Here is a 14,587-nt window from a genome sequence, read left to right on the forward strand (position 1 = left end):
ACCAAACCAAACAGCGGGTACCTTTATTGAACTGCTTTTACAAAACACGATATCACTAAACCAATAAAATACGGCACTAGTGACGCGCTAGAACAACCTTATACAACATTTCAATACACTCAACAACACAAGGTAAGGCGAGGGCGTCGTCGTCGGTGTTCGTCTCACCACGAGAGACCCACGGGACACGACCCGCGCTTGGCATATCTCGCAGACCTCCGTCAAAAGACGACCATTCAAGCCAGCTGCCAAACGCCAAACAAAGTTCCCAATCTTTTCTGTTGCTCGGCCACCTATACTCGCCGCCAGACGTAACTGCTGACAGCCGCGCTAACCATAATGATGATGGTAAGCTGAGACTATATGTCGCATTTCAGGCATGTTTAAAACTTGTATACCTCGGCAGATAATCTCATTTACGTGCAAGGCCAACAAGAGGACATTTATTTAATAACGCCGAAACAAATTGTCTATATAGCGTGTCTATTTCAGAAAAGATGTAAAAAAAAAAAAAACTAACAGCCCCTAAGTTCAGAGTAGGAGAGGCGGCTATACGTCTCATTTCAAACGTACATAAAAGTTGTGCCACGTAAGGCTATCACATTTACGTGGAAATATAGAGGGGGCATAGGCGACGTTACTCAATAGCAAGCGGTGGAGCTTCTTCTTCATGTTCGAAGCAACGCTTGTACAGCTCCGAACTAGGCGCTAGTGGGCGGGTTTCTGTGCACGGCCGATGACGTCTCAGTGGCTGAGCCAATCGCGGAACGCTTGCACTCCGCGCTCCTGCACGAGCTTCTTGCCATTGGGGCAGACTACGGTGCCGTCGGTTTTCATCACCAGCAGCGTGGGCACGCCGGCCACCTTGAAGCGCTCTTCTAGTTCACTGTATAAATAACGTGCAGAGAAAAGAAAAATCAGTTGACCGTAAAGGCAAAGCAATGAATGCGATAGCAACAAGCTGTGATAGCAACAAATTGTAATAAACTGAAGCTGGCAGCTAACGCTTTTGGATCCGATATTCCGTAACTTCAGAAAACGCTGGTGTAAGAGAATCCGGCCGCTCTATGGAGGAATGCTCTTTTCGCGCAGTATAGAGCGCAGTCGAGCACTGATGACTGTCGAGTTAGCGCAACCGATAGCGACCACGCCGTCAGAATTAAGGTTCACAGGTGCTGCTCGAACGAGACCCATCCCCGCGTCCCTTCGTGCTCGTAAAAAACGGGTGGGGCGTTTCCTCTTTGCTTGACACGAGAGGGAAATGAGTGCTTTGCACCACACCCTACTACCCAAGCTGCGCGAAAGATGAAACAAAAACTACAGAAAAAGATCTGTGGACATATCACTAGCTAACACTATCCAATATGAAGCCTGTAGTTCTCATAATTCCCATGATTGTACAATGGTCACAGCGCTAATTTTTCCTCTAGATTATCGCATGAAACTTTTGGGCCTGATCGTTAGATCTTTGCTTCAGCCGCGTTGCACATACGATGCGCAGGGGCATGTCATCAACTTGGACTTTATACGGAACATGACGGCAACGCCAACGGCTAATAGCCATTGAGAGTGTTCATATATTTGCTATTGCATTAAAAAAGAACGTCCGCATGCAGAGTTTAGGAAGTGCCGCTGAGGTATCCATGTTTTATTTTAAGAAGTCTTTGTAAACTTTCGCGCTTCGAAAAATACACACCAAGAGATCAACAAAATTGAACGAAAAATGTGGCAAACTCAAATCATTCGAATCAGATAGAATGAAAATGTTAAAATTAAAGCTTAAAATGTCTCAGTAAATGCAATAAATGACTGTCTGCAGCGTTGACGTCTCGCGGCGTTGGTTTCAAACGAGCGATATGCAAAGTATGATCACCATCGCATAATGTCATCATTATCTGTAAGTGTTACAATGCTTATACAGCACACTGCGAGCATTACGAATAATTGAACCATTATTGGAGCAACAGAAAGGAAAATGACAGGTGTAACAGTAAAGAACAGGAAGGGAGCAGATGTATGTCAGGCAACAAACAAGTCTTAAAGGGCCCAATACCGCACCGAGTCCGAAAGTCGCTATCTCATCCTCGCCGCTTATTTCTTCATAAAACACGTGGAATGCCAGCGTTGGGCCAGGCCGGAGCGCTTTTCGACTACACGATGACATCTCCACTTGCGCATTCGGAAACGCACAAAACGAGGCCATATCAGTTTATCGCGCGCGATAGACATGCACGACTTGACAGGACGGGCATGCGACTGCATGGTAAAGCAGGGTCACATATAAGCGACCATTCACAGCGAACATCTCTCGCATATCGACCAATCGACAGCTGACCTCATCCTGACGTCACGGATTGTGCCAAAAAGACAGGAAACGCCAGGAAAGAATGACGCACTCGTTCTTCATATCTTCAAGGGCTGTTTAGTGGCTCTTTAACGAACTCTTAGTCAAATTCAAGAGTGAATGGACATGGGCGGGGCATATAGCACGTATATAAGTGAGATAACCGTTGGTTATTAAAAGCAACCAATTGTTTTCCTCGAGTGTATAGGTTAAAGCGTGAGGGGGAGACAGAAAGTAAAGTGAGCAGATGAGATGAATAACTCTAGGAGCGTACGTGGGCTAGTTGTAGGACACCGAACACACAAAAGTACGCCTAGAAACAGGCCCATAAGTAGTCTCTCTTCGTTTGTCTTGTTTCAAGGCGTAGATTAATGAAGAACGTTGCGGGTTTATAACGTGGTCGCAGGACCGGGTTGACTGGCGGAACATGCATGAGAGAGGCTTTTGCCGTGCACCAGGCTGAAGCTGATGATTATCCATCAATATCTAGCATCAACCAGTACCAGGCAATATTTTCCACAATTTATCCGATCTTTAAACGCCCGCATCACTAGTTTCAATAAGGGAGGCTTGTAAGCTCCCGTGTTCAGAAAAATTGTGGAGCAGTGACATGATGAGCTTCGAGCGTGGCAAGTCGAAACGGTTGTATTGTTTAATGAGGCTGAAGAAAAACTGCTGGTGTGCAACCTCCCGCAATGCCTTGTCAGCAAAGGTGGAGCCAGCTTTTGTCCTCCAGTGATCTTAAATATGTGCATACTTCTGGTGGTGCTCACTTACAGATTGAGTAACCTTTATCTGTTGGTGCAAATACTAGCGGCGTAGCCAGAAATTTCTTCGGAAGAGGGGGGTGGGGGTGTGGAGGTGATTCAAACATTATTTGTATGTTCGTGCGTGCGTTTGTGTGTATGCATGTATATATACGCAAGCAAATTTGAACGATTTGAGGGGGCATTCAGCTCCCCCCCCCCCACCTCGAAATCTAACCTCCCCCGGACTACGCCCCTGGTAACTACAACTTTATTTTGAAAAATGGAATACACTCGTTCTCAAAGAAATAACACATCGAGCACGTATCGCGGTGGATAAGGAAGACTGGTAACACCAAGACACACTTCGATCAGTAACTGACCAGAAGAAGTTGCCGCATTAAACTCGTCAAGCATGCGAGGAAAACGTTCAATTCCCTTCGCGGACAGGATAACATGCCCTTATTAAGATGGCGGCCGCAGCCATCTTTAGGTGGGCACGGCTTCACTCCTGGGCACTGACTTCTACTCCGTCAATTAAAAAAAATCTCCTTGGTACACTCCGTGATAACTAGATTTAGCCCATTCCCCGGGCGTCACTCACCCGTGGAGTGGATCTTCGAAGGGCAGGGCGTACCAGTCACCGTGGGTTTTGCGCATGTAGTTGAGCATGTCCTGCTTGCTCCGGTCGGCAGAGACGAACACGACCTGTGGCCCCAAACAAGAAGTGTACATTGCCAAGGTTGAAGACTGGCCGTCTTTATAAAGCATGCTTGTAGATTGCATATGCGCGCACCTGATCGACGGGACACAAAAAAGATACACACGCAGCAAAACGCCAGCTTCGAACAATGAATTTTATTCCACTTTCTGGCGGAATTAAATAAAGAAACATTGTCAAGAGAAAAAACATCGAACGAAGAAAAAAAAAAAACAAGAGTGTACGAATTGGTCTACCCGACATCACCAAACAGTCTAGTCATAAACATTTTACTGAGGTGAAAGAGAAAAGAATGATGTACACTATTTCTATTTATGACACGAAGAAACATATATTTTTCACATATAGGTTGACTGACGCCACCCTTACGCACTAGTTACTTAGGTGCACAATTTAGGCTGTTTCATTTACCTCGCGCGTCAGTTTTTCGCCACTATTTCTTGCAATGCAGCAGTTTTCAAAGATCGGTTGACATCCACAATATATTAAAAAAAAAATAGAATAGCAGTGTCCAGCAAATGCTCGTCTCAAGGCGCTTTGTTGTAAGTGCATCTTTCTTGTGTTCCACATATCAGTTGTTTTATACAATCTACACAGTCAAGAAGAGTATACATGTCGCAGAGCACTGTACGTAAGCGATGAAACTGCTGTCCTATATTTAATCAGGCCGAATTTCTGGCACAATCCGGAGATAGATTACAAAGCGAGATCCTCGAAGTTCCGACCAGGCGTTACTTATCCTGCGCAGAGTGGACCAGAGTGCTCTGAAGCACCACACTGTCATCTGGTTCCCCGCCCATCTCGGCCAGGTGCCGGGTGCCCTATCCAACCTCAAAGAGATCGCCCATGATGCAGCGCGCGCACTTACCGACCGCACCACCACAGGGCAACCTCATCTTTCTGAGTTAGAGACCAATAGGGATGCACCCATTACGTACAATGACATAACAAATCACTTCTACCGTGAACGCCGCATTTTCCACCCCCACATCCGAAACTTAACAGACCGCAGGCATTAGCCCTACGCCTATCACAGACAGACACGTACCCCACGTACCCAAACATTGCCAAGCTTCACGTTTATTATCCCGATGCATACCCCAGCGACACATGCCCATCATGTGGACACGCAGCGACACACGCACACATTCTCTGGGAGTGTAGAAACACTCCTCCCGACTCTACCTCAAACAAGTGGGATAGGTCTCTCAGGAGCTTACTTCTCGCCGACCAGCAATGGGCTGTCCAGCAGGCCGACGAAGCGGCCGCCAGGTACTCCCTGTCGGTCCCTACGTGGGAGACGCCCGCTACGCGCTAAGCGCGTCCTGCAGGACTGAAATAAAGTTTTTTCGTTCCATTCCATCCTCGAAGCTTTTCGCAGTGCGCGCGCATTAGACACGTGCATGCGGCTCCGTCGTAGGAGACCGTTAAATGCAACGTGGTATTCAGAAATGATAGGGCAAGGGTGGTATCGAGGAAAAGACGCCGTTGTGCTACGGAGTGGATCCCTACACGCTTCGACTCGGAACAGACACTGCAGATACGACTGCGAACATCTCCACCTTCTCAGAAGTGTCGTCCGAAAGCATTATAAACTATTTGGTTTTCAGCACTAACTTTGTTACTCCTGGCAAAATAAAGGCGCACAAGTCAATGGGATATCACAGCTGCTTTTACCAGCGGCTGTGTAGAGCCAGTCTGCAAAGGAGCTTCGCGACCGTAAATTTGATCGTGCTTTCAGACGTAAGTTGAACGGTTCATCGAATTGACCCATGCATTCGCCAGCCCCAGGATATCAAACAGCAATGCACGAACGCTGCTAAATAAAACAATGCTGATGTGAACGTTGCGTTCTCGTGAGAGTGCAGGGATATGCTCACTTGGCAGCCCGTTTCTCCATCCCACGTCTCCCTGACTGCCCGATTTGGTTCCATAAACATAGAGGGATGTATGTGGTGCGCGTGTGTTAGCAAGTACTGAGGGTTTAGCCAATGCATGCGCACCGTTATCGAGAGCGAGCCGCGCTTGGCTTCATCAACACGCATCGGCCTCCGCTTGCCATTTTTCGTGACGCGGTCAACTGCGCGTTCAAGTTGTGCAGCGCCTGCATGCTTGAAGCTGTAGCCGAGTGCCCATCTCGGATGGTGGCGTCGAAAACGTGGATGGCTTTCCTACGAACACCAGAAGTGTCCGCTTTAATTCATGCTTTCATGTATGCCCTCTTGTTCGCCAGCCTACTACGGAATGCGCTCCATGCACATGAACGTTGTTTTCTACGTCGAAATTTTCGCGCATTATGTGCGCCAACCAGGCTCTCCTGTGGTTGGCGCTGAGCGTTTTCGTGCGCTCGCACTGGCAGGGGCAGCGTCAGGATTTTTCTTTTCTTTCTGTGTGTGTGTGTGTGTGTGTGTGTGTGTGTTGGGGGTGTACTGACGACAATTACGTTCCTTCAGGGGGGCAGGGAGGCACAGAACTTATGCGTTATGTTTTGTTTATGCTTGCTCATGGGGGGGGGGGATGCGAGAATTTGGGAGGCTCAAGCTCACGTGCCCACATTCACTTAAAAAATTACACCGTCTCCTCGAAGTTGACAATGAAGTGCTGCGGAGCATCGCGGGTGTTTCCAACAAAACGTTCAGGTAACACGGCAAACCGCTAAACGCCGCCGTTAAAAACACCGCTGAAACTCCCTGTGATGCTCCGCATCACCCCATGTGTGTGTGTGTGTGTGTGTGTGTGTGTGTGTGTGTGTGTGTGTGTGTGTGTGTGTGTGTGTGTGTGTGTGTGTGTGTGTGTGTGTGTGTGTGTGTCAAGGATCCGAGACTGCCTCCGATTCTGGAGGCAGTAAAAAAAAAACTCCGTTAAGTGCGAAAGGCTTACTCACGGTAATGGGGCAGGAACAATACATTCACGGGCAAGAAAATAAAGGTAACCTTCTAGTCCTTTTGGGTGAGTGCATATTTATAATTTAGAATGTCTCCTTGAATCTATAGAATGAAACACCGGTGCGGTATATACGTACAGCCGCGTTCCCGTCGTGCGGCCGTGCTGTGTGGCGTGACATCTTGTGGCTGTTGCGGGATGTGACTTGACGTGCCCAGGACCTGCTTTGCGCGTGTGCCAGCGTTAAGATGCACGCTCCGTCGAGGTGGTTTCGGCATCTCGATGACGCGTTTCAGCTCATAACACGCACCTGTTGTCAGTCGCAACGCGTCATCTGTTAGAACTGAGATGTCTAAAGCGCCCTAAAGGCACAATCACAATTGAGAAGCGAAGCGAGAAAGGAAACAGCAGAGCAGCCGGAAAACTACGTTCAGATTGAATCTGAAAACGTTCAGATTCAATCTGTCCTCCGTACATACCAGCACCGCCTTCACCAATTCGAGAATGCATTCCGTTTCGCCCGTTTCCCGAGGATTCAACTTCGTGCTGAATTCTAGTTATGCCTGCAAAGTACTGGAAAGAAACAGTCTGCACCTCTTCAAGCGTTGTTTCGGAGAATGTACCAGAGGCAGCCACGGCAAGAGCGGACACAGCTGCGGTCTCAGCCCGTGCAAAAGCGAGGCACTACTCGCCGGTGCTTCCAGTATAGTTCTCGGCGATTGCAATACAAAGCAGGGTCTCGATGAACTCGTCCTTGTCAAGACCGCGAGACTTGTCGTGCTGTACGTGTAGTTCGCAATTTCGCCGATGCGGGTCATCGTCAACGCCTCTGCCGCCATGTTGAATTTGCAGCCCGTTGTTTACGTTACGTGGTTCGCGCTATAGCAAAGTCCGTAAAGCTATCGCGTGGCGGGCAAATCGTTCTCGGACCGATTTTTTCGCGTCGGCCTCGTGGTGTAGTTTTCCGGCAGACCGCGCATGCTCCTATGCCACTCCTGGGCACACCACGTCGGAGCCTGCAACCGCCGCAGAGCGCCTGCTCGCACGCTCTTGCACGTGAAGTCATCAACGCAGCTTCTATAGCATACTGGTTCACCAACATGTCCGTTTTGATTACGTAAAGGTAACATCATTATATTACTCTTAATATGCTTCAATATTATTACGATGCGGCCAGAATAGTATTGGCCTCTGTGCGTAGGAAACAACAATTAGTAAGAGATGTAATGACATGATTAATGCGACGTCACCAACCTATGGCACCTTTTTTGTTTTTGTATGTCCGGTCATGGCGGTGTCAGTGTGAGGTGTCCATACACAGCTGTGAACGGGGCTGTACACTGAGTGCTGTAGCCCTGTGTATGCTTCACCTACCTCAATGGCCAGGTTGTCTGCCCTGGCGTCCTTGTAAACGTTCGCCAGGACTGGCGTGAACATGCGGCACGGCGGACACCACTGCGCGGCGAAGTACAGGCAGATCAGCTGCTTGTCCCGGAGCACAGTGTCGGCCGGAAAGGACTTGCCATCCTTCTTGATGAATGACTTGCCCTTGAAGATGTCTCCCATCACGTTCACGTGTCTGGGAGAAATTGCCCTGCGACGTTGGACAACCGGCTATGCGGACCATAAACAGTCACGCTGTGATTGCGAGTTCGTCTAGCAATCGGGATACACTGTAACAAATTGAGATATTGTGAACGCCGGTTGCAGTATTCTTACAATTCCTCTACGTGTGGCTCATACCCACTATCAAAATAAGGCAGAAGTTGAATGCAGTATGGAAACTTGGAATACGGAAACATGCAGAGAAAAAAAAGTAACAAAACAAAACAAAGAAGGCAATGACGACAAAGATCTGTCGACAAACATTTATAAAATGTTTGAATGCCGCGTGCCTCGCCTCTCACTTTGTGTGCAAAGGTACCAGCGGAACTGACCAAAGCCACATTTAATATAGACAAATGGCGCTCTGAGAAATAGTGAGCGCCCTTCGCAATCATCTTTTAGGTGGCTTTCCTTCAAGAATATTTTCCAACAAGGACTCCTTTTTTTCTTAAACAGTTTTTCCCTCAATTCATATCTCAGCATTTCAATGAAAGCACGGGAGCTTCAAAAAGGCTTTTTTTTAAATTCTTGCTTGAATGTCACACGTATACAGTCGTCCTGGCGCAGAGAAAGAAATGAAACAAAACAAAAGAGTGACTTGAAAATAGCATTCTTAGGCACCAGGTTGAATGGAAACAATGATACATCATTTAGTCGGTGGTCAAGGTACGGGAAACATACCTGATCATGCATGTATTGCCATGTAATCAAACATGCGCCGAAGTCCAGTGTTGCTCGGCGCTAGGTACGCCCTTTCTCTTTATCCTTGTCACCGCGTGTTGGCCTGCCTATATTATCGAGCCTGAAATTAAGGTTGTCGTTATTTCGCCCACATTCGTCGGCCCGTTTATACCTATAAACTCAGCACGACGATACATGGCGTCAGAAGTAGGATACGAACCAACGCCCACAATCGTGGACCAGAACCACTTCACAGCGTGCTGTCCAAAGGCAGCGCAAGTCGGTGAATTGAGGTACAACGCGGATGACTTCAGCATCTTAGATGTCTGTGTGGACAGCGAACGAACCAAACTGGACTGGATGGCCAAGGCAAGTGTAGGTGGTGAGCACGGTTTTATTGCGACAGCAATTATAAAGACACTCTCGGTTGATTTTTGCCGTCACCGTCCTGTTCCGGATGTGTATATGTCCTTATATTTGTAAAAAAATGGCAAACAAAAATAAATCAATAGAAAAAATGTCAAAGCAACATACTCGGGATTCGAGCCAGCGAACACTCGCCCCGCAGCCCTAGACTACACAGCCGCTCGCCATTTTTTTCTTTAACGCATGGAATCAACACCAGTAATGGTGAACTAGCACGACATAATTTGTTACATTAGAATTACTTTAATGTACACAACTCTATTGTTAAAAACGATAGGAGCTATTTCAGAAGTCGGGCAAACACACACAAGTGCCTCGCCGCGTTGGTTTAGTCACGTCTCTCATAATCTTATGGTGGTTTTGGGACGTTAATCCCAACATATCAATCAATCAATCAATCAATCAATCAATCAATCAATCAATCAATCAATCAATCAAAGCGGTGGTCTAGTGGCTAAGGTACTCAACTGCTGACCCGCAGGTCGCGGGATCGAATCCCGGCTTCAAACTAGCAGACGCTGGCAGCGTTGCGAGGCTAGAGAGGGTGGAGCGCAGGAAGGGGAGGGAAGGGACGCGCATGCGCAATGGGCTTGTAAACGCCGCGGGAAGGGATGCCTAGAGTAGAGAGAGGGGGAGCAAGCGTTGGCCAGCAGACGCTTCTGACGCGTTGCGACCTGAGAGAGGAGGAGCGTAGGTACGAATGAAAAGGGAGGGGACGCGCATGCGCAGTAAGGGTGATCACTATGAGAAGCTTCACATATAAATGTGACCCCTTCCTGTTCCACTCATGATGTAGAAGATAAAAATGTCGCCAGCTCCTGCTAGAGGGAGCCATGCATAGATGCGGAGCAGGGGGCGCTAACGCTTACACTGGTGGCGGCGTTGGCACTGGCGCTTATTGCAGCGTAGCGCAGGATAGAAATCTGAGGAGGCGCAAAGCACCCAGTGATAGACCTGTATTTCCTACTGGAACATGCCATTCGCTGCTAATGGGCAATGAGAGACAGAAGATACGGATTGGACAGAGACCCATAATCGGTTTTTAGTTAACACGCTCGCTGCGAATTTTCATTGTCCAACAACGCTGAGGAGAAATCTCCGCCGGCGCTACACTGGAGGTGAATTGGTTGTGCACTGCGAGCACAAGAAACTCGCTAGCAGACGTTGCCTGCGCCGGCGTTTCGAGCCTAGAGAGGGGGGAACGAAGGCGGGGAGAGGGCGCGCATGCGCAATGAAAGTGTAAACGCCATGGGGAGGGATGCGTAGATGAGAGAGAGAGAGTGGGAAGCGAGAGTAGATAGCATACGCTGCCTGCGTTATACCTCTATCGTTGTTGCAAGGCGAGAGAGGGAAAAACGTGGAAAAGGAGAAAAGGGGTACGCATACGGAATGGTGGTGTAAATCTTTCACGCTCAATTGGTGTAATTGGGAAAATCAGATGCTTTTTGCCAATTTGGATAACGAAGCAACTGTACTATTCCTTAGTTTACTCGCGTACAAATTACTGTCTATTATTATGGGGTAACACTACAAACACAAACAAAGAATGTGTTTATAAACTACAGAAAAGAATAGTTCGGATAATTGAAGGGGTTCGACCTATAGAACACACTGCACTCCACTTTTCAACAAACACGACATATTGAAGTTTGAAAACATCCTAAATAAAAAAAATAGCCATGATCATATGGGATAAATTGAAATCTGACCCAGTCGCTTTTCATGATGCATATTCGCAAAGACAACATACATACAGCTTTAGACGCATAACATACTGCAGCGAAAGAATAAAGACTAACTACGGCTCGCAAAAGCTAGCGCATATGATCCCTAAACTATTAAATCCACATCCCGCAATTATCACCATAGTGCAAGAGAGCCGCTAATAATTGTATTTAAAAAAAAGATACATTCATATCTAGTAGGGCTCCAAGAATAATTTTTCCTCTCTCTGCGGTATCACACAGGTTGTATTTATAATTGAAGTGTATACACTCGTGACATTTTCATTAATGAGTTCTAATAAATTGGTTTGTTATTCAATAAATTTGGGTTTCTTCACATATTCTTTGCTTTGTTTGCTATAAACTCAGTCTTGCAGACAGGTCTGTACTTGATAAAATGTTCATCTAACATTTCTTTATAAGTTTTTATAAAAAATTTGTAAATGCGGCTGCTTCTTTGTTAAAATATTTAAATTATGTGTACATTCCTGCTTTTTTTTTTGCGCTTTATTGTCTGGGACGGGTTACGGCACCTTGTCAGGCATTAATTTGCCTTTTTGCCAACCTTGCCCCTGTTAGGTTTGGCCTGGAGATTCGTCTCTCATTCCCTTCGGCGCCCAGTCTGACAGACGCTGTCGAAGATTTGAGCAATTATCCAGACCAAGCAGCAAGCAAAGGCGAGTTCCCGTCCTTCAAATGCGGACCCTTTTGTCGTCCCTTCAAGCAGCAGCGTGCCTGATGACCTCGGTGATTCATCCGGAGCCAGAGCTGACAGGAGAGCGGCGCTCCTTTTTAATCCCCAATCACCAAGCCGACCGGCCGACTGCCTATGCTCGTCAGGCATTGTACGTGCTAGCCGGAGGACGAGACGTCGTGTCGCCAAGACGCCGTTAACCGTTCGAGAGAGGCCAACAAAGACAGCAACTTCCTGGAAGAGACCGCGGCGGCCACCGCAGATCGTCCCGCTAATGAAGCGAACAAATCGGCGGACCCTTTGAAGTATATGCTGCCAGGATCGTGGGAACTCTCGACTAGCGGCACTCACACGACGAGGAAGAGCCCTGCGGGCGCCACCTTGCAGTGCAGTGTTCACGTGGACCGTGCATGCTCGTCCCCCTCACCTGTGTGTGTGTGATTGGTGTTCCACTCGGAGAGGAGGAGCCCGACAGGGCATAAAACGACGCCGCAGAGTGCTGGACGGCGCTCTGAACTATGTAACGTTCAACCACCACGCTCGTGGTTGGTGAAACCACTAACTTTTTCTTTCTGTAAATATGTGTAAATAGTGCCATAAACCTGTTTTGTTTCGTATCCTCCTGCGTTCCTCCTTCCGACCTTAACAACTGGTGGCAGCGGTGGGATGCCATCACCTGCAACTTCTTTCCTTCCCATCTCTTACACCCCTTACTTGTGTCTACTGTACTTTGTGTACTGTACTTTGTATAATCAATTTTAAAAAATGCCGCGGGGAGGGATGCCTAAAGGAGAGAGAGGGGAGTGAGCGTAGCCCAGCCGACGCTGTGAGGCGAGAAAGGGATAGTGTAAAAGAGAGAGAGAGAGAAGGGCACACGCATGTGCAGTAAGTGGGATCACGTCGCACACCGGATTGAGCTCGACCATAAGATGCTTCCCATCTAAAAAAAGGCACAGATTTGTCGCAAAGGCGAAGTAATGAACGCAATAGCAACAAGCTGGAAGGTCACGCGCAGAACGGAAAGCAGATCGAAACGTGCCCCGCGTTTCTTACGCACAAACGGTGCACGAAACGTATTCACGGGTACAGATGCACGCGAATAAGCGTCTCAGTTGTTACTTCGCTATGTCTGAAAAGCGTGTGGTTTTCGCAAACGGGGACTGTAACAAAATAGACTTCACAATCGCCCAGCTTGACAGTCTCAAGCCTTGCGCAACCGCAAGCCGCCCCCACCTTTTGTCTCAGAGTGCGAATTGTACAGCACTTTCAAAAAAGCATGCAATAATTGCATTCGGTGCAGCGATAGACGCACAGCACATCTGTGTACTGACGGGTGAGTCAGACCAGTTGCGACAGGAAAATAAGCGACGGAAAAAAAAATTTCAGACGTCACTCGACACGAGTCAGCATCGATGTTAGCCTTACAGACACGCACCTCTGCGTACACCTACCTTCACTCGAGCATGCGCGTAATCTGCCTGCGACACGTATGCATGAGCCGGCTGCGTCGACAATTCAGCTTTCCGTTATTCCTGCAATAGCACGTGCAGTGGCAACGGCAGAAAGCGGGGGCCATTTCGTTCTTAAAACGCCACCTAAGATATATGCCGGCTTCTCAGTTTTACATTGCTCTACCGGATACGCGTAACAAAGCACGTTCCGGTGAAAATCTACAGCCTCCTCTTCACCGTAGTTAATATAGGAGCTCGCACAGCTGGCAGAGAAAGACCGCAAATGAGAGCTTTAGCAAGGCAATTTCGCGTAGAAGTGCTTAGTAAAAATGACTTGGCCAAACTTTTCCTTACTAAAACTGTTGCTTGGGCGAGTTGGTTCATGATTATTTAGACTGATTTATCAGCGCAAAAAAGAACTTTTAGAAAGACATACACACACACAGCGCTGATGTGTGTGTGTCTTTCTAAAAGTTGCATTTTTTTTTTGCGCTGATAAATCAGTCTCAACTTTTCATCTCGCCAAAATAGTTTATCCACACCCCCACGCAAACTTAAACACAGCACAAGCCGTAATATTAAGACATATACAAACATTATTGTACTCATCACCGGTTCAAATCAAGTACTAACTACTACGGGACTTAAAAAATAGACATTACTATCAAAGCTTAAATATTGTGTGTGTGTGTGTGTGTGTGCGTATGTGTGTATGTATGTATGTATGTATGTATGTATGTATGTATGTATGTATGTATGTATGTATGTATGTATGTATGTATGTATGTATGTATGTATGTATGTATGTATGTATGTATGTATGTATGTATGTATGTATGTATGTATGTATGTATGTATGTATGTATGTATGTATGTATGTATGTGTACACGTCAGATTACATTCTTTGGAACTGTGGTTCTTCCCTCATTACGCGGGAGCACTTCGAAAGGCCCATCAAATCACCAGCTTAGAAGAGTGGCAGATAGGGCTAGTTGGTACGACATGACGATAGTTATAGCGCGAGAACAGAACGACGACGCAGAGACAAGAAGCGCTCGTGTCCTTCGTGTCCTTGTCTCTGCGTCGTCGTTCTGTTCTCGTGCTATAACTATCGTCATACCAGCTTAGAGGGACACTATAAAGAGCAAAAAGCTTTTTCGCGTATAGTAAAGTACAATTTCACAGTCGCGAAAAAACCCCTCCACGTCGCGACACGACGCTTGGTGAGCGAGAAAACTCTCGAAAAGAAACTGCGTGTGGAAACGCCACCTTAAGATTCCCGCAGGAAACACTGTGACATCATCAGTTTTT

At 47.3% G+C, this 14,587-nt stretch overlaps 1 protein-coding gene across 2 annotated transcripts in view; it reads right to left on the minus strand.

The window, feature by feature from the left end:
• LOC119181908 (nucleoredoxin-like protein 2) overlaps window positions 1-14,587 on the minus strand; it is a 26,512-nt gene continuing 11,925 nt past the window's right edge. Inside the window, exons 2-4 of one of the 2 annotated variants that reach the window (XM_075874935.1) lie at window positions 8,069-8,273; window positions 3,695-3,798; window positions 1-886 (exon numbers count right to left, since the gene is read on the minus strand). In XM_075874935.1, the coding sequence (XP_075731050.1) occupies window positions 745-886; window positions 3,695-3,798; window positions 8,069-8,260 (438 nt within the window). In that variant the 5' untranslated portion in view covers window positions 8,261-8,273 and the 3' untranslated portion in view covers window positions 1-744. Of the gene's footprint in view, window positions 887-3,694; window positions 3,799-8,068; window positions 8,289-14,587 lie in introns of both variants that reach the window. The other variant, XM_075874934.1, reaches the window with a different exon arrangement.

This window comes from Rhipicephalus microplus, chromosome 10 (assembly GCF_043290135.1).
Source record: "Rhipicephalus microplus isolate Deutch F79 chromosome 10, USDA_Rmic, whole genome shotgun sequence".
Taxonomy (NCBI): Eukaryota; Metazoa; Arthropoda; class Arachnida; order Ixodida; family Ixodidae; genus Rhipicephalus; species Rhipicephalus microplus.